A 24,474-nucleotide genomic window follows, 5' to 3' on the forward strand; every position below is an offset into this window, starting at 1 on the left:
GCTGAGCAGTAATTCAAACAACTGAGGCCTAAGCCCCTGATAATAAGGATTTATTAAGGAAGAACTAACAGGGCTGAATTGGAGTGGACTGAATGGTCAAACTGAAATAATGGAATGCTTGTGGCAACCAGAAAATGATTGTTTATTAGCATAATCCCGGGATAAACTTCTGCCAAGAGCATGCTCTCTTTCCTTGCCAGTTTCTTCATATGGGGGAACACAGTACTGAATTCCTGCACGTAATAGCAATGCAAAAGAATGGGAGAAGGAGAAATGGCAGTTTGCATGAGGAAGGGGAAAAAAGCATAAATCCAAATGGTGTAAACAATGTGATCCCTAGAGGTACGTTCATCAGCAAACTCTAAAGAGACCACCTGGGTTTCAACTTTAGGAATATGGTCTGAAAAACCTTGGGTTTGCAATGGAATTCTCTCACTGGGATCAGGGAACATAAACATTTGGAACTTTGTTCTAAAAATCCTGCCTTTATGGTGGCTGAAGTGCTTAGGAGCAGCTTCTTTCACACATGAAGAAAGAGGATTGTCTTGCAAATTTGCTGAGAGACATGTTCTCAAGAAAATTCTGTTGAATCACAGTTGGCAGATATTTTATTCACTGAGAAACACAGTTATGAGATGTAGCTATATGTAACTGTAGGTTAAGTGTGAAAGTTTATGGAGTGACTGTTGCTCATGCAAGGGAGAAGAGAGCAGTGAGGCTACTCTGTATGGTACTGCCTTGCCCTTACGTAGTAGTCTTTTTGGTAGGATTTTTAGTGAGGAAGTCCTGGTTCACATCCCTCTCTGTTGGACTGAAAAAGTTTTTCTCACATACTCACATATCACATATACTCACCTCACATACGTATCTGAATGCTGTAAATATTGCCCTACAAGGTACTCAATAGTGGTAGTTTCTCTACATCTCCTGTTGAAGCTAATCATGTGATATAAAGTACTTAAATATTAACTAGTGATAATCCTACCTTCCAGGAAAATGCCTTTGAGGCCATTAGAAATAACTGGAGTGTGGGACAAATTTTCTAGATGCCTGCCTAAGAAATCTCTGAGCTGTAGGTAATGGTATCTTGAGAGGTAGGAAACAGTAATCAAAACCTCATCTATCAATCACTGACAGGATCTGAAAACAAATCTTCCAAGCTTTAAATTTTTGCTTTGAAATCAATACAAAATTCAACCAAAAAAGCATAACCATAAATTATTTTTCTTATTCTTTTAATTTCTGAATTAGCACTAAGTTTATGTGACTGATTGTTCAAAGTCCCAAAGAGGTGGTTCCCAAAGAGCTTCAGCAAAAGCCTGGTTGCTGTGATATAAGCTCCAAAACTGAAAAACAGTCTGGTTTGGAAAGAAGTAGAAAAGTATATTGCCTGGAAACAATCAACCAAACCTGAGCTATTATTACATTTGGATATGTGGCATAGATATAGCTTTTAAAAATCACCTTATTTGTATGTTAATAAGAACTCAATTTGAATAAAACCTGCCTTCCAGCAGTAGTTTAACCTCCTCCAGGGCTGTAGCCTTCCTTTAGAGGTTATAAATACCAACTTATTTCTTCCTAAATGCCATCTTGTCTTTCTGTCATCCACTGATTTATTCTGTGGTACTGTGATGATACTGTATGTCATTAGTATGACTCTTGTCACACAAGTCTGTGCAGATTCTGGACTTTCTTGGGGAAAAAAAAAAAAAAAGAAATAATTCTGTTTAGCCATTGTGGTTTGGAAAGAGAATTCTTATGAAAACTTTTCATGTGTGACCTGTAGCTCTGCATTGATTTCTAAAATGGAAAGATTTTATGGAATATAGCAGAAGAAATCAACAGTCTAAGCCAAAAAGCCTATTCCGAAGTCTCACCTTTTATGTTTCACACTGTACAATTGCTTTGTCTGCCATCTGCATCAAATGATGCAGCTACAATAGCCTATCATGTGTTTTACCTTGGATTGAATTATGAAAGTTATGGCAATTAAATAACTGGAGCAGAGGCAACTTTGTCTTCTTGGCCAAAACTGAAAGTGGGATTTTCTGTCTAGGATATTTTTTTTAGTTAAGGTGCAAGACTGTTTTATCTGAAAAAAAAAAAAAAATCTCTGTCACACACTTTTTTTATGATCTCTAAACCTCAATTTCTGTTCTGCCAAGTGAAGGTGATTGCTCTTTCCTCTCTTCCCCTTGTTTGTTTCTAGGATAATCTCCTAAGGATGGAAGGACCACTTTGGGGTGCTGTCACAGAATGCAACTGCTCACCAGCAGTACTTGACAGCACTTCACCATAGCTGTTGAAAGGTGTTGCTCATTACTAGCACTAATATGGTCATAGTGAACATTGGCCAGGCTTCTATACCTGAAAAGGGAGTGGGACTGCATCCCAACTTATTTTTTGCTACCATTAAATGCCACAGTGAGTAGATGGTGAATGTCTTTGTGAATTCAAGGTAGGGTCCATCCTAAGTGATTTTTAAATTGCACTGCAATAAGGGTGGCTGTTCTTAATGCTCTAGCTATGTAGGAAAGGCTGTGAAGTACCTGAGAGGAGGTTGCAGCAAGGTAAGTGTTGGTCTCTTCTTCAAGTAACAAGCAATAGGAAGAGAGGAAGTGGCCTAAAGTTGTGTCAAGGGAGGTTTAGATGGGATATTGGAAGAAATTTCTTCACCAAAAGGGTTGTCAAGCACTGGAACAAGCTGCCCAGGGAAGTGGTGGAGTCACCATTCTTAGAAGCATACAAAAGATGCATAGATGTAGTGCTTAGGGATGTGATTTAGTGATGGACTTGGGAATGCAAGGTTAACGATTGTGCTTAATAGTCTTAGGGGTCTTTTCCAATCCAAGTGATTCTATGATTCTATTAATATCCGTTGAAGACGATGAGGTCTGGACTTTTCTCTTTCTTTGCTAGCGGGTATCATACTGGAGGAGGGCATGTGGGCCTTGGAGATGCCATTTGCTTTCTGACTGGCAAAGAGGTGATAACATGCTACACAACTGCTGTCTTCTGCTCACTAACTGCTTTTGGAGGAGAATGATTTAAAAGTGTATTCTTGCCCTTGCTACAACATGGTTGAAACACAAATTTCACTTGCATGTCAAGTTTGTTTTTTCCTCTTCATTTTTGCAGAACTGTCCCAGAGTCCTGGGGTTTCTCATTTGAAATGAGGATATAATTTCTTTGGGGAAAAAAAAGTAAAAATGCAGTCCCGCAAAAAGATTACTAGAGGGTATAGGTGGGAGGTCATGTACTTTCAGCTTAAATAGGTTTCTGACTACACTGTATATTTTGGAGTGCTGTCTGAATAGACAGATGTCAAAGGAGTCAGGGGGTCATAATGAGTAAAGGAAATAAAGTGGGCTATTTTCTTTAGGAATATAGAGTATTTCCAAGAGTCTGATTGGAGGTAAAAAGAAGAAGATAGGTCTCCAGCCTGATAGTCAGCTCAGGCAAATCAAAACTCAAGTGTTTGACAAAATTTGATTACTTTCAAGAAAAGGTAGTCATCAAAGATAAAGGGGTTATGCTGTGTCTTGCTATTTTCCTTCAACAACAAGCTGAGCTGCACAGTGTTGCCTGCTCTCTGCCTGGGGGAGTCTGGCCACCCTGCTCAAAGCGTGGAATCATGGAGGTGTGAGATCCAGGAAAGTAAAGCAAGCTGCAGCTGATGCTGGATAGTAAAATTATTCCCCCCTTCACGTAATAATTTTTATTATGGGTTTCTCAGTGTTCCTTTGAAGGAGTCAAGGGCTATTATCCCTATTTCATAGATGGAGAAGTGAGGATAGTGACAGATGCTGCAATTTGCCTATTGCCATTGAGCTGAAAATGTCCTCATTGGAGCAGAGGGAGAAAAAGAAAATTAAAATACAGTGGAGGCATCTGTCTGGCTTCTACGGTACAGCTGTTCATTATGAAAATCATGTCACAGCTTAAACAGCTCTCAAATCATGATGCGTTCACAATTATGGGATCACTGCTGGGCTGTGGTGACATCAGCGTATATCTGTGCAGTTTTTGTTCTTGTAATAGTAATAATGTTTGGCTGTGGACCTGATTACAAAAATAGCTATATTTATTGATTGCTCCTTTTTTTTTTCTCTTTTTGCTGACTGTAATACCCATAGGACATTGTTACTACCGCTGCAGTCAAGAAAAATGGGGCTTCATAAATTTATTCTGTTTCAATTAATGAATTTATAATTGTGAGAAAAACTTTCGGTCAGACGGGGACAACGAGAGGTTCTCTTCTGTTCTCTGCTTAGCAAGAGGATGGGGAAAATGCCACAGCTTAACTCTAACATTTTCAGAAGGAACACAAATTAATCTCTGGTAGATGAAAACATATTAGCTAGCCAAATAGGTGTCAGATGTATTCCTTATACCAGAAGACTCTGTATTACAGTGTTTGTCTTTTTCTGGTCCTGTAGTGTCCATGGTGGCTGAGTAGTAGGGATCTGGTCATCTGTCAGAGGCATTGCAAAACCATGAAAAAACACTTGCGTTTTAACAATCCCAGGCAACCAGGAGATCATTAGGTAAAGCAAAGATGCTAGCCAAGGGTGGGGAAAAAAGGCAGAAAAATAGCTGTAATAAGAGCTTGTTTTCCCATAGATAGGCATGTTTGGTCCCTCTGACGTTATCGAGTAATTATTTATTTTGCACATTGGAGGAGCAGAGTTGGTAGAGAATAGAGAGAGAGAACACATCAGTAGTTGTGGCTGGGGAAACTCATCACCACAACACATGTATTCTCCAGGAGACGCACACTGGTGCAGATGATGCATGGGACAATTGAGTCAATGGCTTGGCCTCACTGTCACTGAAATGAAAATAATTGGAGAGAATGGAGGTGAGTCTCTTGTGGTCTTCTCGATGATCAGATCCAGGGCTGTTTAATCTCTTCTTTAGTCTTGGAGAAATGAAAGTGTAAAGAAACCCAGTGTGACTGTTGATAGTGACACAGTAGCTGTGATTATTGTGAGAAGAGCGGGGGGGAGGGGAATCACAGTAACAGAAGTGGCTTAAAATGTCTTTTTCAGTTAGGATGTGGTAGTACAAAAGAACGAACTGAAATATCGGTCAGTTTGGGGTTGGTTTTTTTTTGTTTTATTTTCTCAGCTTCTCAGCTAGAACAGTGGGAGGGGAAGGTTAATAGAAGAGGCAGCTGCAGAAGACAGTATTAGTTATCTCTTGAGAACCCTGACTCGCTCAGACCCACCATGAGCAAAAGAGAGGAAGAAAATGTGTGTATTATGGATGAGAGAGAAAAATAAGAGCTCAGGGAAGGAGAGAAAATGGATTTCAACAGTGATGTTCATTTCAATGATGTAGTTGTGAAGAGAAATTTTGAAGGCCAGGGCTAAGAAAATTATCTATACACTGGAGGGCAACCAACAGAGAAAATAGCAACCACTCCTTTTAATAAATGCAATGCTTCTCTCAAAAAGACAGCATGGTTTTTTCACTCTTTTATTGACATGGTTAATTTCTTAACATTTTATGATATGGGTTTTAGGTTTGTTTGGGTTTCTTTGCTACAGAGTTTTAAAAATATTAGGTGGGTTCCCTAGGCTTTCTGAAAATAAAAGCACTTTTGTAAAATCTTGTGCTGGAAATTTGGAAAGAGAGAAGCATAAAATTTTTAATCTTTTTTGGGACGTTTGGCCTCTCTTATTAGATTTTCAGTTTCCTGGCCATTTAACCATCCATACTGCACATACAGTGTTTGTTTAGCACTGCATTTCCAGTTACTACACTTTTCCTCTGAATTTGTTCACAAACTACTGCATGAATACCAAACTTTCACCCCTCCAAAAGACCTCTTTTATACTGATTCCTTCTTCTGTGATCAGATGAAGGCTTATAGTGTCCTGGGTTGGCAAAATTTTGCTTAAAACTTGCAGTGGAGGAATTACACAGATTTTGGTGCTCCTGGAGAGCTGGCTAATGAGAAGTCCAAATAGAAATTCTAGTTTCTAGGTCTGATGTTATGTTGCCAAGTATTTGGAGAGTCTGCCTTTGAGAAGCAGTTGGATCCTTTGTGTAACTTCTGTAAAATTGTATTTTAAATGGGAAAAAATTCAGTTTGATATTAGTGAGCTTGTAAGAACAAAAATAAAATTATTTTAATTCCTAAAAATGTTTTCAGAAACTTGGCATCTTGTGGAAAGTGTTCTCCCATGAAACTTTTCAGTTTTGGCAAACATTTTGGAAAAAATGAAATAAATATTCGGTTGGTTTTTGTTTGGACTGGCTGTTTTCTGGAGTCTTGAGTCAATCTAAATTCTGCTCAGCACTAAAAGGCAGAATTCATGTACCCAGGGGTATCTGTTATCAACTTGAACTATTAATTTATGTCTGGGGAGCTGGAAATATGAAATATCCACAGCGTGTGTGTTGCCTTAGCCTGATGTGAGAGACAAACAGGCAATCAACTATGCAAATATCAAAAGCTAGGGGGACTGTTATACAGAACTTAACTAATTACTTTAGCTTGTTTACTTGAACAAAGCTATATGGGGCATGTTAATTGATCATTGTTTTTTTACTTTGTTGTTTATATTTGAATAATTTTTTCAGCCATGCAACTCTTGGTTCTCTGCTTTTTTTTTCTTTTTTTTTTTTTTTAATGGCATTGGCACAACATAATCGCTGCCCTTGGTGCTCGTTTTTCTAGCCCTTAATGATGCTCATGTTTACAAGAGAACATAAAGTTGATTACATATTGAAAAATGTAGTCCCTGAGGTGCACACTGCAGTGTTTGAAGTGAAGTGTTTGGCTTGGGCTTATCAAAGGGTCATGCTGTGATATCTTTCCTTTTTAGCTGTTTGATGCTGGCTTGTACAGGTATCCTGTGCTGTAGCTGAGCAGAAATGCTGGTTTAAAAAAATAAAGTTTGCCAAATATAATTCTAGTCTTCTAGAATTTTCTCACTTTTCCCTGGCTGATCTGCATCAACAGTTATAGATATTGATACTTAATTTGATTTTTATTTGATTTTTGAATTTGCCATTATAGTGCTAAATAAATTGCTGCTTACCTAACTCTTTCTGGTACCAGCTCACCTTAGAAGCATTTGCCTCTTCCCTACCAGCTGCTGCTTGACAGCTTCCCCTCCCCTGCATGGAGGGAGAGCGTTGCTGGAGCTGCATCCATTGCTGGAGTAGCTTCTGTCTCCCCCACAAAATGAAGCAAAGGAGAAAATGGAAAAAAAAAAAAGCTGAGAAGCACCTGTTAGTTGAAGCTCCCTGATTCTCTGTCATTTCACCAGGCAGAGCAACCTGCCAGCTGCACTTTGTTGTGTGTGTTGGAATGGGGGCCTGGAGGATGGTGCCAAGATATCTGCCCTGCTACCCAGCCTTCCTCCTGTGGCTGAAATGCAGGGAGCTTTTTTCAGTAGGGTTTGGGGTTTCCTACATAGCTTTGAACTAACTTATTAGCGCACAGACTCAGAACACTGGTGTCCGCTGTTTTGTGGTGTTGACGCAGCTCCCAAAATTTCATTACTATAGCACAAGAAAATTCCGATCACAAACAGGAATATCAAAGGAGTAAGGGAAATGAGCACACAGATTTTGCTTTGGGCAGGATTGCAGTAGCTGTAGGTCTCTGAATTAATATGTTTGGGGTTTTTTTGATACACTGACCAACCCTCTCAACCCTTAGCACCCAAAGAGTAAAATACAATTTAATTACTTAATTTGACTATAGAAGAAAACTTGGTGTTTGATTATTATTCTAGTAGGTTTTCTTTAATAGAATCATTCTGAAACATAACCATTGTTAGGAATGAGATTAGGCATAGTTTTCAGACAGAGATAGTGTCATTTGGTTGATCAAGTTGTTATAATTAAAGCTTCTTTCCTTAAACCTTGGTTCATTTTTATGCTTAGGCCACTAAGGCTATAGTAGTAGTTCTGTTTGAAATGAATACAGCATTTCTTTGGTCCATGAAGGTGCACCTAAGTGATAAAGATCAGCAAGCTGGCTCAGGGCTTTGTGTTGTGAGGAGAGTTTTGGGGATCTTTACCCATAAGGAAGCATATAGAGAAATGCATGTGATGTCTATGAATGCTCCATCCCTGGAGCATTGGACAGAGCTTTGGGGACATGGTTTAGTGTGAGGTGTCCCTGCCTATGACAGGGGGGTTGGAACTAGATGATCTTAAGGTCCTTTCCAACCCTAACTATTCTATGATTCTGTGATTCTATGATTCTATGTCTACTTTTAATGGGAAGGAAAAACAAGGTGAATAAAGATTTGTCATTAGGTAGAGAAACAACACTACAGTTGCAGGATAGCCAAGACAAAGAACAAAATTATTACTGTTGAAAACTGCAGTACTCAGGGTGGAAAGCAGTTTATGAAAAGTTGGTACCTGGAAGACATTTGGGTGAGATCAGAAAGAAGTATCAGGTGTAGGTGAACTGGGCAATGAATAGGAGAAGCTGGAAAGAGGTGTAGTACTTGCAAATGGATATTATTGGGTTAGCCCACACATAGTCTGTAATGAAAATTGTGACTGATAGGCAGGACTTGAAAGTCCAGAAAAGATAGAAACCACAGTAAAAGTCATATAACTGTAATGGAAATTAATGATACACTGTAAATAGATAAGAGCTACTTATGTGCATAAGATAGGATTCATATGACTCAACTACTTCAGGCGAGTATGGAAAAATACCTACTGGCTTTGTGTCAACCCAGAGTTGGATTAGAAGGCCCAGTGATGTTATGTATGAGGAAAATGTAATAAGAAGATCTCTTTACTACCTACCACAGGACTATAAAAAGTTGATGCTATTTTAGAATTTAATTCAGTATAACCTTACAGCTCATCCTTAAAGCTCATCCTTAAAAATAACCACTTATATCAAGTGTTAACAAGCTGATTCAGTTTATATTACATGGGAGCATTGTTGTGATTTAATCCCGGCTAGCAACTGAACAACATGCATGAATGCAAATCTGATTAAGGTCTTCAATTTTAATAGCTGATTTTAAAGAAGTTAAGGAAAGTGCTGATGTGTATCGGACCAATGAAAGATACTTAACACAGGGTTGTTTCAAATCTCGTTGTATCAATGTAGAGGAAAAAAAAAAAAATCAGTTTGTTTCCTCAAGGTAAAAAGAGTGCGTAAAAAAGCCTGTACAGAGGAATTCCAAATCTAACAGGGGATCAACCCACTAAAGTGATATCAGGAGCTTTCAGAAATTTCAGAAAATGGTACTGATCATCCAAGAAAGTAGTGTCTTGGAAGTCCAGAAGTTTGCTAAATTCAGATTTTATATATAATATAATATAATATAATATAATATAATATAATATAATTTTATATTTATATATAAATAAATTTATATATAAATATATTATAAAATATTAATTATATTAATTATATATAGATATATTAAAATAAATTTATATATATTTTATAATATTATATTATAATTTATAATATAATATAATATAAATTCAGATTTTATTTATAATTAAACCTAATCTTATGAAGGAAATCAAAAGCAAATCTAGTGGGGTGGGATTTATTTTGGTTGATTGGTTGGTTGATATTTTTTTGTTTAGTTGGTTTTTTTTTCCTCTAGTCCTCAAACAAAGACTCAAATAAATGTGTATGCGTGTGAGGGAAGAGGGAGCATTTTACAGTTGGAAGATTATAGTTCACAAAGGTCTGACTAGGACAGGTATGACATAAGGATGAACCATATGGTGAATGAGAGAGATTCACCTGGAGAAGCAGGAGTTTATGCAACTGTTAGAGAGATCAGGCTCCCAAAAGCCAAATGCTCTTAACTTCTCTGTTACAGAGAGAACTGTGTTTTCATGTCAGAGTACTGTAAAAATGGCACTTGACATTTCAGATTCATTAAGATGTTTAAAACATGCTGTTGTATGACTGGTGCATAGCAAATATACAGTATATAAATATAATATTTTTCTTTAAAAAGGGGGAAAGAAATAGATCCAGATAACTGCAGACATGTTAATCTGCCCTCGATGGGCTGCAAAATAGAACAAAATTTGAATAAGAGAATAATTTAAGAAGCAGAGGTAAATGTTAAGTTTCATTAAACGCAGCATGTGTTTGTTGAAAGGAGACTGATGTCCCAAACTACCTCATTTAAAAACTGATTTGTAGATGTGACTAATCTGGGACTAATCAAACTGTAATTTATTAAAGTATTTGTTGTGGGACTTGATGAGAAATTATTCATTCAAGCAGGAAAAACAAGGATTAATGCAAAAGGTAATTCTAAAATGGGTAAGGAGCAGTGTTGTGGAGAGAAATAATGGTCTGTAGGAATTTTCTGTCTGCGTTTGGGATGGATAAACTACTTTTTCTAATGTTATGCTGACCCTTTCCCAGCTCTTCTTGGCCCTAAGGTTGATGGTTTCAGTATGGTGGTGGTTGTGGGGATGGTTATGGTGACTTATCATCTGGGATCCTCAGCCAGGAGGATGTTCATGTTGATGGTTTCTTCTTCCTCATTTTAGGATCAACTTGTGGTTGTGTTTTTTGTTTGCTGACCTGTTTTTATGCATTTCTCTTTCTTCATTAGCCTGCAGCTCCATGTTATATCCAAACTTATGTAGCACCTTTTAAGTATGGTGGAAACTACTTCTGTGTTCTCGTTCTTACTCCTGTATCCTTAGCTTCAGGTCTTAATTTCTTTATCTGGTCATGAGCAAGTTGTTTATAGCTGGGGGGTATTCACTGTCAAGCCTGTGCCCCATCTCATATCTCTCCTACCTTTACTTGTCTATACTGTATCCTATGCCACCACTTCTCAAGGCTTTTGCTAAGATACCAGTCCTGTATTTCTCTATAGTACATTAATATGACAGTCATAAAACCCGGCTGGCTCCATACTATGCCAAAGAAAAATAAATCAAATTAGTCACAGCTAGCTGGCCAATTAGAAAATTTGAGGCTGCTGACAGGCCAAGGAAAGCTCAGATAGAGCAAACCTTGACAAGCCTCAGTCCTGAGGCCTTACAAACTCACTACACAGCCTGTCATTAGCAATGGCAATGCATACAGTATTGCAGTACATGCAGGGTAACAGCATTATCAACACAGTTGATGTTTGGCATATTATAATGGAAGAACTGGAGGATATGGATAGGTTAAATCATGTGAGAAAACCTGATAGTTGAGAGTGGGAGTTTACACTCGTATGCACTAATAATAAAATACTTGCTTTTATAATCTGGGACTTTGCCAGTTGCTTTGAAGGGAAGCAGATAAAGGGAAGGGTTTATGAGTAATCATTATTAACAGCAAAAAAGCCACCTGCAAAAAGCATATGTGATCCTAGGATGTGCTACATATGATAGCTTCAGTAAGGCTAGGAAAAGCAAACATTCAGTCGAGCTTCATCTGAAATTGTCTTGTTTCTTCTGGATGCTTGTGTTCAGGAAAGACATGTTCAGATGTGAGAAATGGAGAAGCTGTGCATGAGTTAATTGCATGAGTGCCAACCAGAGTTGTTCCAGCAAGTTTGGCTTACACTGAGATCCAGAGCTCTAAAGATGAAAACACCTGAGCTGCTTTGGGCTGCCAACTTGGGTATGAAATAAGCAAGCTGCATTTGCAGGGTCTTGGGTTGGAAGGAGTAAACTTTTTTTTGAGCTGTTAGACAAAGTCTGGGATTGCATGAAGCCCAAATGCAAGTATCCTACGTAGGTACTGTTTTGGGCCTCTAGTAGATCTGGGATCGGTCTGTGCAGATCATAGGATAGATATTTCCTGAAGTATTTGGTAAACTTTGTCATGTGTACTGTACTCATCATAGCAAACGAATGGTTTAGTGAATCAGATTCAGAAGAGATGGGAGTGATTCTGTCAGGTCAGGGGGATACTAGGGGTTTGGAGTTGGAGGGTCCACCTCTGCTCAGATGATCCTTTAAACTGCAGCCGTAGTGTCTTCTGCCTGACTCTGGTGTTCAACATGCAACTGAATCTATGCTTGGATGGTTGATGAAAAAAAAAATCAATTTTCTGACTGCCTTCCCTTTTTTCAGTTTCTCTTTCATTTTCTAATCCCAAACAGTGATTGACTGTGAAATGAACTGTAAGACAGAAGGAATTCCTGTGCCTCATTTTGTTGGGAGAAGGCACATACAGGATTGTAGAAATAGTTTCCCTTCAGGACACATGATTTAACCATGACAACTTATTACTGTTGGTGTAGATAGAAGGCTTATTATGAAAATCAATATATATCGAGGAGTCCATTTTGCCTATTTTGAAATACTTGAAAAAATAAACCAAAATCCCACAAAGTTATTTTCAGGATAATATATTGTTTTCAAAAACAGCCTGACGTGTTTTTCTCTCCATTCAACTTTTTAATGGCCACCTGAAATATTTGCAGGGAAAATTGAAGATGGAATTCGAATGATTACCGGTAGGTGGGATTTTCTGGCCTACTGAAAAAATACCTGAAATCTAATGGGTACTATATGTAAGCCATTTGTATTTTTGTGGGAGCAGCTGCCCTTGCTGATCTATCATGTACAAAGCAATCCTGCAATTTTCTGTAGTCATACCGGTTACATGATACTTGAGGTGTAGGTGTGGTGTGAAGCAAAGCCTCTGTCTGTACAACATGGCTTTTCACTTGTTGGTAATTAATAGCAAAAGCACTTCAGGAAGCAGCCTTGCTCTCTCTGCCAGAGGGATCTCTCTCTTTCACTGTGTGCAGGTTTAGTGTTTGCTTTAGACAACTCAGCAAGTGTTTTGGCTGTAGGGAGGTTTGGAGTCTTAGGAAAGCATGCTATATTAAGGCTCCATGGGGTTTTGTTTATAGGGCTTCTGGATCATTTCAGACTCCAAACCCCAACTATTTTCCCTGCCTGATTTGCTGAAAATAGTGTCAATCAGATTTGAATTACAGTCTCTTCAACTTAATATAAGGCAGCTTCCCTATTATGCATGGCTCCCAATGACTGCTAGCAGACTGTGGGGTACCTGTGACTACATCCCAGGTCCTTGGGGTGGGCAGCAAGGATGAAGGAGGGAGTCCCAAGCCCACAGCGGGCATCTCTTGTGTGCAGCAATGTGCTGTGCAGCAAACCCTCTGTTGCTGCCTTGTTTCAGCTTCGACACCCCCAGGCACCATGCTGAGATGGTTTCTGGAGTTTATGGAAGTATTTCTCCTTCCAGATGTGTTTCTGTACAAGTCCATAACTCCCTTCTCCAATGAGGAATTATTGTGAGTGGAAGAGAGGAAGTTAGAAGATAAATTGATAAATTGCAGTGAAAGGGGGATGTGAGGTGCACTGTTACAAGTGGTGAGGTTTCTCTGAGGGAGAGGGGCTGAGACAAAAAGTTGAGTGTCTTACAAGTATTCAAACTGTGTTTAATTATGGAAGACCAGTTTGAAGTAAGCTGAATAAAAAGGCAGATTAATTTATTATTATTATTACTTATTTATGTAATTAATTTTCTGTAAAACACGAGAAGCTCTAAGTGGAAAAATGTAGTAGAAGAAAGGAAAAAATCAAACCCAAGGTCACATACAACTCGTGTGCCCTCTAGCTCCGGGCCCTGAGTTCATTGGAAACACTGGTGGTCCTTTCTTCATGATGGGAAATGGTACTTTCTTTTGAAATAAAGCAAATGGGTGCTAATAACAGTTCTTTCAGACATTTGAATGCCAGGTCTCTTGCAGTCTTCACATGAACTTTATTTCAACAAAACCATTAGGTTTTCTCCTCTGGCTTCTATCACTGTATTAAAGCTAGATACTTAAAAGTCTCCGGGTTTGGGATTCCTCTCCTTTTTTCCATGTCAATTACAGTTATGTTGCTTTTGAGCAAGAGATTGCCAGCAGGGAATACTGAGGAGTGCCAAATTAAATTTCAAATACATTTTGTTCTGTGTTCATGGTGAGAATTATTTCTCCCCTAAGGTTGCTGTGCTAAGCAAAATGAGATCAGGTTGCATCTTAAACTCTCAGTAGCATTGGTCTAGTTATGTTATTAAAGCCATCTTAGTGGATAGCGCTGTTGGCACTTCCCTGGAAAGCTGGTGTAGCATGAATGTCATGGGCTCTGGCTAAAAAAAAAAGAGAGGCTGGAGAAGCCTTCAATCTGAGCAACCTGGAGTCCACTGTCTTGATACCTGGCTGCCTACTAGAGAAGTGCCTCTGAGAAATGGGAAGGTTGCTTATTTTTAACATGTGTATTTGTTATGGCCCTGCTTTCTGATAAACAATGCCAGAATGAAACAATGCAAATTATAGCAAAGTGAAAGAGAAATACATATGTAAGCCATTGAAATCAGCTAGCTCTGAATGACTTTTGGTGATTGGCTAGTAAATGATATTTCACCACCAAGCAGATGTTTCTAATTTTTTTTTTAATTTTTTTTTTTATGTTTATATTTTGAATATTTGAATCCCAAATCCAGATTTTGGGTTCATTAGCATGTTATGGATAGCTTCTAGCTGTGTGTGCAAGTGCTATCTCTGTGCCCATTTTGCATTTCAAGCAATTAGCTTAATTTATATCAGGAAGAGACACTAATTGGAGGGGAAGGTTAGCAGCAAGATGCCCATGACAATTAAGGTAATACATCACATATTACCTATATAAGTTTTCATGAAATAAGCCTTTTTCAGATGTCAAGTAAGCCTAGTAAGAACTTGCTCTCTTGCAAGGTGGACAGTATAACGTTCCCTGCTTCATATGAATGGGTATGCTGAAACACAAAGTATATGATATATTTGGTTTTACACAATAAATCAGTCAGAGGTCAAGAAAGAAGAGCAGAGTTCCAGGCCCATCAGGAGCCTTGATTCTCTGATCGGTTTCTAGAAATGAGCAATAATTACTGAACTTCCTGTGGCAAAACTCATCCATAACAGCAATGATGTAGACCAGGGATTTGGTACATGGGCTGGAAAAGAATTGGTAAAAAAAATATCTGTATTCTCTCTGGAATAAATATATCCATTCTGCCAACGGCTAATTATGTTTTACCTGCTTGTTTCTTACTGGCCTGAAGCAGAGCTTCCCCAAAATGCTGTAGCAACTCATTAGATGGGGTCCCTCTTTCTACATTCTGACCAACCTTTTTATCTTTTTTTCTTGTTAATCCCCAGAATGCAACAGCAACAACAGCAACGTCGAATGTTCACAGCTGCCCTCCTGGCACTTGTTTTTATTCTGGCAGCTGTGAGTACCACAGAGGCTGGCAAAAAAGAGAAACCAGGTAAGGTCCAGTGTAGTTCAGAGTTAATCCCCTTGACAGATTGCACGTGTGGGAGAATGTTAAATGCTTCTGGTTTTGTTATGAAATTCAGGTTGTTTGTTAACCTTTTGACCTACAGGGTAGGGCTTTGTGGCTGTGACATGTTATTCTGTGTTAAACAGGAAAATGAAAGGTAGTTTCCATGAAAGCTAGCAGCTTGACAGCCTCGTAGTCCTTATTTTACCACAGAGTGGATGTTGCAAGGCAGCTTAATATTTGTCCTGGGAATAGGTTCATTCTTGACTTAGGGAGAACCAAATAGGAGTGATGTAAGAGTAGTTACCAAGTTGCTTGTTCAGTGTTGTATCTGACAATGCTAGGCCAATGCTGTGTGATGTGGAAATCCTCCCACAAAGAACTGAACTAACTCGCTGCTGCATAAAGACAGCCAGACATCCAGTGATAATTGCTTTCTGCCAGTGATGAACTCACACCTCATTATAGGGGAGACAGGCCTGTGGTGGAAAATTCATATCTATACAACCCAGTTGTGACATTTTTTAAGGAACGCATCTTTTGGTGTTTTTCTTAAGGTCTTATGATTTACAGGCCACTTACACACCAGTTAATATGACCTGTGAGTCTATCTGAATTTGTGTTCTGATTACAAAGGTGTTTATAGCCATTGTGGCTGTATGGAAATATGAGAAAATGTGAACGTAAATATACAGGAGTTAGAAGGAAAATAATTTTTTTATAAGGTTATTTAAAGTTACTTGTGACGTTTTGGGATGAGCACTTGGGTTTGATAACATTGCTATCTTTTCTTATCAGACTTGGGTTTAAGGATTTAAATGAAACTATGACCCTTACTTTTGTCCCTGAGCACATGCATTAACAGCATTTTGAGTACACTCCTCAGTGTAGACTTTTCTTCACCTTCGGAGTTTTGGTCATATTCTGCCATAGAATGTGGCATGGTATACCAAGCGAAAAGTTTGTGTCCCGCAGCTGTTCCCTGGATGTGCTTGAATCCTTTGATACGCAACATCAACACATACACTTGAGAGCGAGGGTGGTGAAGCATTGGCACAGGTTGTCCAGGGACGCTGTGGGTGCACCATCCCTGGCAGCATTCAAGACCTGGTTGGACAGGGCTTTGAGCAACCTGTTCTAGTGGAAGGTGTCCCTGCCTGTGGCAGAGGGGTTGGAACTGGATGAGCTTTAAGGTTCCTCCCAACCCAAACCATTCTATGATTATGATTTCTAATCTGTATAGTGTGTAGTGCTTCAGTTGGAACTGAAAATATTTGGATGCCATCAGCTACTGTATGCAGAGGAGTGTCCTTTCTGCATGAGCGTTGTATGTTTTGGTTAGTGATCCCTGAGGGTTTCTAGGTGATTCCCCACTGTGAAGATGAGAATCCACTTGAGAATATCTAAGTGGGCTAGTAGACGTGGTAGTGGGACTGAATTTGAATGATCCACCCTGCTTTGGAGTCAGAGAGACTGACCTGTCTCTGCAGAACTGTGAAAAGGATGCCAGACCTTTTGCCTTTGAAGCAGTTGTTTTACAAATGTCTTCCTCATTGATCTTTTCAGGTGATGTGCCTGTTTAATGAAGTTTAGGGAGCTTTCATAGGCTGGTGGGTGCTAACCATTTCTCTTGCTTGGGTTTGGTTCCTTGTGTTCATCCAGAGAAAAAGTCAAAGAAGTCTGACTGTGGAGAATGGCAGTGGAGTGTCTGTGTACCCACCAATGGTGACTGTGGCCTGGGGACACGTGAGGGCACTCGCACTGGAGCTGAGTGCAAACAAACCACCAAGACTCAGAAGTGTAAGATCCCCTGCAACTGGAAGAAGCAATTTGGAGGTAAGCATTGCTCTCAAGGGATTTGCTTTTGTGTTTACTCAAATACGGAGCAGGAAGCCTGTATTTTCTGCTTAGCATGTTCCTTTTATCTACACGAACTAACTGTGATACTCTGTTAGACTCATAACATTTTTGTTTTCACACAGTCATTTTGGTTTAAAAATTGCCATGTATTTACTCATTGCAGCAGAGTGCAAATACCAGTTCCAGGCCTGGGGAGAATGTGACCTGAATACTGCCTTGAAGACTAGAACTGGAAACTTAAAGAGAGCCCTTCATAATGCTGACTGCCAGAAGACTGTCACAATCTCAAAGCCCTGTGGGAAGCTTACCAAACCCAAACTTCAAGGTAAATTCCATTTGCTGAAGGCTGCACACTAGTTCATTCAAATCACTGGATTTGTAATGTCCCACATGCTTCAGTGGGAACTCAGTAGTACAAAAGATTGTATTTTCATGGCCTTGTCTTAGTTCTGCACTTGCTTCTATGTCTCAGTGGTCAGGCAGACAATATTCCCGAGTTGTATGGTCAGGGCAGTCTCACACAAGAGGTAAGCTGAAGATTGAGAGCTCTGATTTTAACCTTAGACCACTTCTACTGCGACCAGTTTCCTGATGCGACTAGAATTCCAGAGTACAGATGCATTTCATAACTCCGCTGTTGATGAGAACAGACCAATAATAGCGTGCAAAAATGTCTCTTGATAAAGACACTTTTTATAAAAGTTTTGTTCACTATCAAATAAAGGCTAGTTGAGAAAACAAAGGAAATGAGTTGAAGATTGAAATAAATTGTTTCCTTCTGGACAGGGATCATAGAAGGGATGTTATTCTCAGTGCATGCTGAAATAAATGGATGTTCTGCACCCTTGGGGTTGAATGTTCTTTAATCAAAGGCAGAAGGAAGGAGAGTATTATTGTTTAAGTGCAAGTGACAGTGTAATTCTTAGTACACAGAAAGGCATATGCTCTGCATTTGTGTTTCCAGGTGTTCCTCAGACAAACTTATTTTCTTTCTAATCATTAAAGCCTTTTAATATACTCTCTTGTTGGAGTAGCAGGTGTTATGTGTGTAGGGTGATTTATAGTGGGAGCTAAAACTGTGAGATCTTTTTTGAGATACAGAATTAATGTGTTTTAAGTGGATTACACAAGCTATGCTACCCTGGCATTTGTTTGCTTAAAACCATCTAGATTTAAAACATTCAAGCATTTGAATACTAGGATATTTATAAAAACAAATTGATTAGGAGTGACAGGTGCAACAGGGATGAGCCATTTTCAAATTGTTGGTGGTGGTGCAACACTGATCTGAGTGAGAGGGACCTGCAGGTGGCCTGCTCTGCTGGTGCTACCAGAGACATGTCTAATGAGGTTGCAGATGCTTTCTGGCTGTGCTAATGCATCTGTCTGCTTTGCAGTCAGTACAGGTGTAACTGGTCTTCCCCCGCATGACATTTATGGAGTTACTACATCAGCACTAAGCCTAGACCCTGTGTAGATAATGACAAGCTGTAAAGCAGAAGCTTTATTTCACAACTAGAAACTAGATTTTCAGAGACCAGCTGACTTGGTTGAGTTCGCAGCAGTAAACATCTTCATTTGGGGGTGGAAGTGACTGAGTGGGAAGGCAGGAAGGCCTTTGATTTCATTGTGTATTAGTCTGGGGAGCAGGACCTTTCTCTTTTCCTTGGGAGAGTTGTTTAATGTGGGTGTTGTTTTGTTTTTTTGTTTTTGTTTTTTGTTTGTTGGTTGGTTTTTTTTTGTTGTTTTTTTTTTTTTTTTGTTTTGTTTTGTTTTTTTGTTTTTTTTTTTTTTTTTTTGGTTTTTGGTTTTTTTTGAGTAAATTTCCATGCCTGGTGGCATTTGGGAGTTTATTGGATGAAGCTTCCTTTTATGCTACCAGAAGACCTCTGCAGTTGGAGCTGCTAGGAGCCTTTTGCCCTGTTTTGCTCTCCTTGAGTCAGTATATTCTATCAATGACTGTCAGAAGAGGGGAGAGGGAGACAAAGCAGAGAATGGATACAGCATTATTTTGTGAGAGCAATGCTTTTGGGTGGTACAGGGTCTCTTTAAAGTTATAGTTTTAAAGGCAGCGCTTGTGAAGTTGCTGGATTGGAGTTAACTTTTACTTATTCTAGAAATGAGTGAGTTATAGCTGGGACTGAAACTTGGACTGTGACTGTGGCAAACCTAGTTATGTGGTTTGACTTGATTAGGAAACCTGGCTTAATTTCATTTGAAGGAAGCAAAAGGAGAAATAGGTATAAACGTAGGTTTGTGATCAGAATGACTGTGCTCTCCTTATTTGTGTTAGAAATCTCACAGCATCTTCCCGCATGCCACCTGCTCGTTCATCTGCTGTTGGCATTAGTAGGAACAGCATGCAAGGAAGTCACACACTCGCAGCCTGCCTGGGCCCTGAGCTAAGGATAAGAATTCTGTAGTGCAGATCTGTGGGTGCCCAGGAGCTACACTGCACATTATGTTGGCAGCAGTAGGGAGGAACTAGAGTAAGAAATTAGGTCAAGCAGATTAGTACTGTGTGAAATGTTGTGCCCTACTGAACTTTATTTCTGAGTTAAAAATCTGCGTGCTGACATGTTGGCTGGAATTGAGAGTATGTGTTTCCTTCCTGAGGTGAAGGAAATAGCAGGTTGGGGGTAAGTCTCCACCCATATGTAGATAAAGGAAAAATCAAACTGAATTCAATATATAGTTAGAATAGGACCCAATTTAATTCTTTGGTGATAAGAAAATCTAGATTATTGTCTGAGCCTTTGGAAAGAACTGCAGATATGTATTAGGCTCCCTTTCCACCCATAGCTTTGCACCAGTGGCTGAAGACTGCAAGAGAAAAAGCATATTATACATTACTTGGAAACAGCATTTTTATCTTGAGGCACAGTGCTGCAGAAGGTCTGTACTGAAACATAGATAGACATATAAATGCCGATCAAGTGTGGTCCCTTTGTACTGTGATTGCCTGGAGTAGCACAGCAGTGGCCTTCTCGCATTTGGGAGCTCTGGCAGAATAGTAAGTCGGGGGCTTATTGATTGCAGGGATCTGTTTTACTGCTAAACGTTACCTTTCTGACTGGTGTATGCTTCAAGAGCTGCATCACTGAGTACATCTCCAACAGCAACAGGTTGGGAGTACCAAAAAGAGATGTGAACTGACTGAGAATATTACACTGAAAATACCAAGTATATTCAGAAAAATGGTTGTTTTCATTATTTCCGTGACTAACTTCCTTTCCTCTGCACTGGAATTTTCCTTCTATTGGGTCATGTTTGTAATCTCTCAATTACATCAGTTTTCCTTCTGATTTTTTGTTTTAAATGGGGTGAATGAAAGCCCCTATTTGGCTTCTCCAATCAATTGCAGTTTTATGTATCTCCTGTTACTTTTGATGCTTGCTGTCTTCTGAAGATAGAACCTCTAACTTCAGTGTTTCATTGTATAACAGTTAATCCATTTATACTCTACTGGACTTAACTAAATTCCTTCTATTACTGAAAATCATTTTTGAGATGAAGAGACTGGACTCTACACAGTATTCCAACTTCTCTACAGATTTGCATTGAAACAGAAAATACCATTGTAATACTTCCTTTATTGTTTATAACATTCACTAAATAAACCTATGTTTTTCTTTTGATCACTGCTTGCATGTGGAGTAGGTATCTTTATCTGAGGCCGTCAGGATTTTCCCTAACTCTAATATTTTTCTTAAAAGTCAATTAATTTGAACAGTTAAGCCAAGAAGGTGTCTGGGTAGGACAGATTATTTCTCCTAGGCTTGCCCAATCCTTACTCTGGCTTGGTGGCTAAAGTTCTTCCTCACCTTCTCTGTTCTTTGAGAAAAACACAAATAAATGGATGCTACTTGTAGCTGCTGCTCTCCTGTTACTTATCCACTTTTCAGCTCATGAACATGCAGCAACTTTGCTGGTAGGATGAATCCTGTGTCCGTCTCTGCTATTTTGAAGATGACTGCTGTTTCAAAGGAGTTTAATCAGTGCTTAACAGAAAGGAAAATTATACCTTCAGTGAAATCCCAAGGGTTACCGTTTTGCAGATTTTCTGTTAAAGTATATTTTGGCTTTCCAGGAGCTTGTATGAGCTGTAGCAAAACTTCAGCTAAATTAAACAAGGAGGTAGATACTTATTAACCTCAGGAATCAGTGCCTGCCTCATAAACTAATGATCTAAGTGTTCTTGTGGATTTGTTTTATCATTAGTCAGCATTCATGGAAAAGCCTTAAAATCTTTTTGCAGTGCTCTCATTATTTTGGAAACTAGGAAAAAAAAATAAAAATTGTCCTTATTAGCTTTGCTGTGTCTCAGTATTATTTTAATCCGAGCACCTGACTCTAAGTATAGATTGTAATCTGCGACATGGTCATTTTGGAGTTCACTGCTCGCATGAGGAGAATCTGCTGTACGTTGGGCTTAAGGGGGAGCAGATGATGAATCAGGAATTTGAATTTTGTCTGGATTTCTGACAAGCTTTTCTCCATATCTTTGCCGAGGTATTCTCAGATTGAAAGAGAATAGCTTGGTCCTGGGCTGCTGTGCTAAAGTAAACAGTGGATGAAAACTGTTGTTTTTTCTTGAATATTTGGACAGAGAGGTTATCAGCTACAGTGATATCCCAGACACCGTGGTCTGTGTATTTAGTACACAAATGAGGTCATGAGAAAGCCTGTCAAAAAGGCTGAAAAGGATGAAAGGCTATTTTTTATCAGAAAATCCCCATGGAGGCAGCCACCTCTCCTCTGGCACACACAATTCTAATCAGTGTCTGCAAGGGCAGGGATGTTCAAGGTCTCCCTAAACTATCTTGACAGATGTGAAAGACTCAGGTACTTCTGTCGGGTAGCTGCTATAATGGCCTACTTGCACTGAAGAGCAGAAAACACTTCCGACATGCTCCATCTGGCCTACTTCACGGCCACCCAAACTTGATTGAGGGTTGTTCGGGTTCCAGCCAGCCAGAAAGTAAAAGAATGGGGTATTGTCAGGAGTCAGGAAACATTTTGCTTTAACTACTGAGAGAAGAGGAATTTATTTTTATTGAGCTGAGTTGCCTGGTAGGCTTTAATATTCTTTTTGCACTCTCTCCATCACTCTCATTCTCTTTTTCCCAATAACTTTTGTACTTTCACCTATTTATTCTTCTGATTAAGATAAAATTAAATAGAATAAGCAGTCTGCCTGCTCTTTCTGCAATGTACCCTTCATTTTTTGAATTATGCTCCTTTCTGGTAATTTTTTTTCACCTGGCTGTATTTAGTTCTTTTTAATAAATATTCCTTCCCACCTTCTGGTCAATTTTCAGTTCTATTACTCAGCTCAGTCCTTGCCACACAGGAAAACAGTTCCAAATAAGGTTGTCAAAGTTGGCATTGCTTGCACTGCTGTTGTCTTTAATAATTGGGGTGGCACGCAAAGATCACATCCTCCAACATGCAACGTTTGGAAAGGTTTCTCATGCAAAACCTCCTGAGTTAATGGTTGTAATCTCTTTTGTGTAATGCGGATCAGGTGTAGCAATTGAGAGTCTAGCAAGATGTCTCTGCAGTTCCCTGTGTTTAGCAAGGTGTCCATGCTACCACAGTGGAGGAAAGACTCACTCTATCTGGTTTTAATAATTTCATATTGTTTGAAGAGCTTTACTTAGGAATTTAGTGAAATAGAAATAATCAACCCTACCTCAGCTAGGAACTGTTGACTCTTAGTTCCATGTTCTGACTTGTAGCTGCTGCTCCCTTTTATCCTAGCCTGAAATTACAATTATCAGAATTTCCTTTAAGGTGACTGAACTGCAGGCTTTAATTAGGGTCTTTGGTTTTGACCTTAGTAATCTCAGTGGACTTAAGACAGTGTTTGACACTGACTTATCTCGTGTCTTCTTAGGGAACTTGGTGTCAAAACATGGAACTGGACTTTTGTTAATGATCAGGTATATCCCTGTCTTTACTTTGGTGCCAGGAACAGAAAACAACATGTGGTTTTTGAGCAGTACAGTGGCAGCCTTGATTTCTGCCGGCAGAGAGGACATGTTACCCGTAGTGGGCTGCCAGGACAGGCTGGCTGTGCTTTGGCAGGATGACTTGGCTGGTGCTGTTGCGAGGAGCTGACAGTGCCGTTGTCTGAATGAATTGCTCTCCTGATAGGCAGCTATTAATTGCTCAGACAAACTGGGTGCTGCATCACCAAAAAGATCCACCTGTGGTCCACTCCATTTTGTATGTTGGACAGTCTGCTTTTGCTGGGGTGCCTTCCCTCACCTTTGCCTTTGTGCTGCAACAAAATGTCTGCTCCTAAAGAGTAGCTGGAGGGGCTGGGGGGCGGGGGGGGTGGGAAGAAATGACTTGTTAGGCCTCTGATTTTCTTTTGTTTCAGAGATGCTGATGTCTCCTGTTTTGGCATCACACTCTTGCTACATCTCCCTTTGTAGGTTTTAGAATTCCCCATCTTTAATGTAACTCATTAGTCATGCAGGCATGCAGCTAGTGTAATAATTAGTATTACAGGAGGCTGAATAATAGGATCTGCTGAAACTAATTAGATATAAAAATGAGGGATTTTCTCATATTAGGAAACAACTGTGATAAAGAAAAACCTGAAAGGCAAAACTGGGAGGTTTTTCTCTTGCTCTAGAGGATGAGGCAGGTTTATTGAAGAATGGCCTCTTGCACTGACCAAGGGCCTGCAGTGAAATAAAGTGATCCGAGCTCTCTGAGGGGAGACAATGGCAGTGCATGCCCAGTGGGAACAGCATAGCTGACTGTTATTATTGTTGCTATCATCGTGATTATTTGTATTGCATGAGTGCCCAGAGGCCCCAGCTGAAAAAGGGTGCCATTGTACTAAGCACTGCATAAACATTGTGAGAGGCAGTTTTGCCATGAATAATTTATGCCTTATAGAGCTGGGAAATGTGAAAACCAAGAGAAGAAACAGTAGTCTGGAGGGGTGAGACTGGGTACTAAATGATTGGTTGTGTTTCGCTGTGCCCCTTGCTAGTCTGAGAACAAGGCCTGTATTTCAGGATGAAGTAAAACTCACTGGGAACTTTAGGCTCTGAGGCTTATCTCTGTGATTTGGCTCCTTGCTGCCATAGGAGGAGGAAATATGATTTTTCTCAATTTAAGTGGGAACAACAGTAAGCCATGTAAGAAAAAATTAGCACAATGGGGGTACAGTGTGGACCACGCTCAAGCTGCTAGTAGGCTACCAGTGCAACCTATAACTAATAAAGTTGGGATGTCTTAATGCTGTTTTTTTCTGCTTCCATGTCTATATGTTTCTTGGAGGTTTTGCACTGTATTGTCCCTTGAGACTGCTTTTGTACCTTTGA

General features: G+C 39.5%; 1 protein-coding gene across 1 annotated transcript in view; it reads left to right on the forward strand.

Annotated features, from left to right (window-relative positions):
* The window catches only part of PTN (pleiotrophin), a gene marked incomplete at its 3' end in the record, with an annotated part of 47,448 nt that overhangs the window by 15,648 nt on the left and 7,326 nt on the right, over positions 1-24,474 (forward strand). The window contains exons 2-4 of the mRNA XM_080636913.1: positions 15,144-15,253; positions 16,931-17,104; positions 17,292-17,453. Coding sequence (XP_080493039.1) covers positions 15,145-15,253; positions 16,931-17,104; positions 17,292-17,453 — 445 coding nt within the window. The 5' untranslated portion in view covers position 15,144. The remainder of the gene's footprint in view (positions 1-15,143; positions 15,254-16,930; positions 17,105-17,291; positions 17,454-24,474) is intronic.

Source organism: Psittacula echo, assembly GCF_963264785.1.
Source record: "Psittacula echo genome assembly, chromosome: 1".
In the NCBI taxonomy this organism is placed as follows: Eukaryota; Metazoa; Chordata; class Aves; order Psittaciformes; family Psittacidae; genus Psittacula; species Psittacula echo.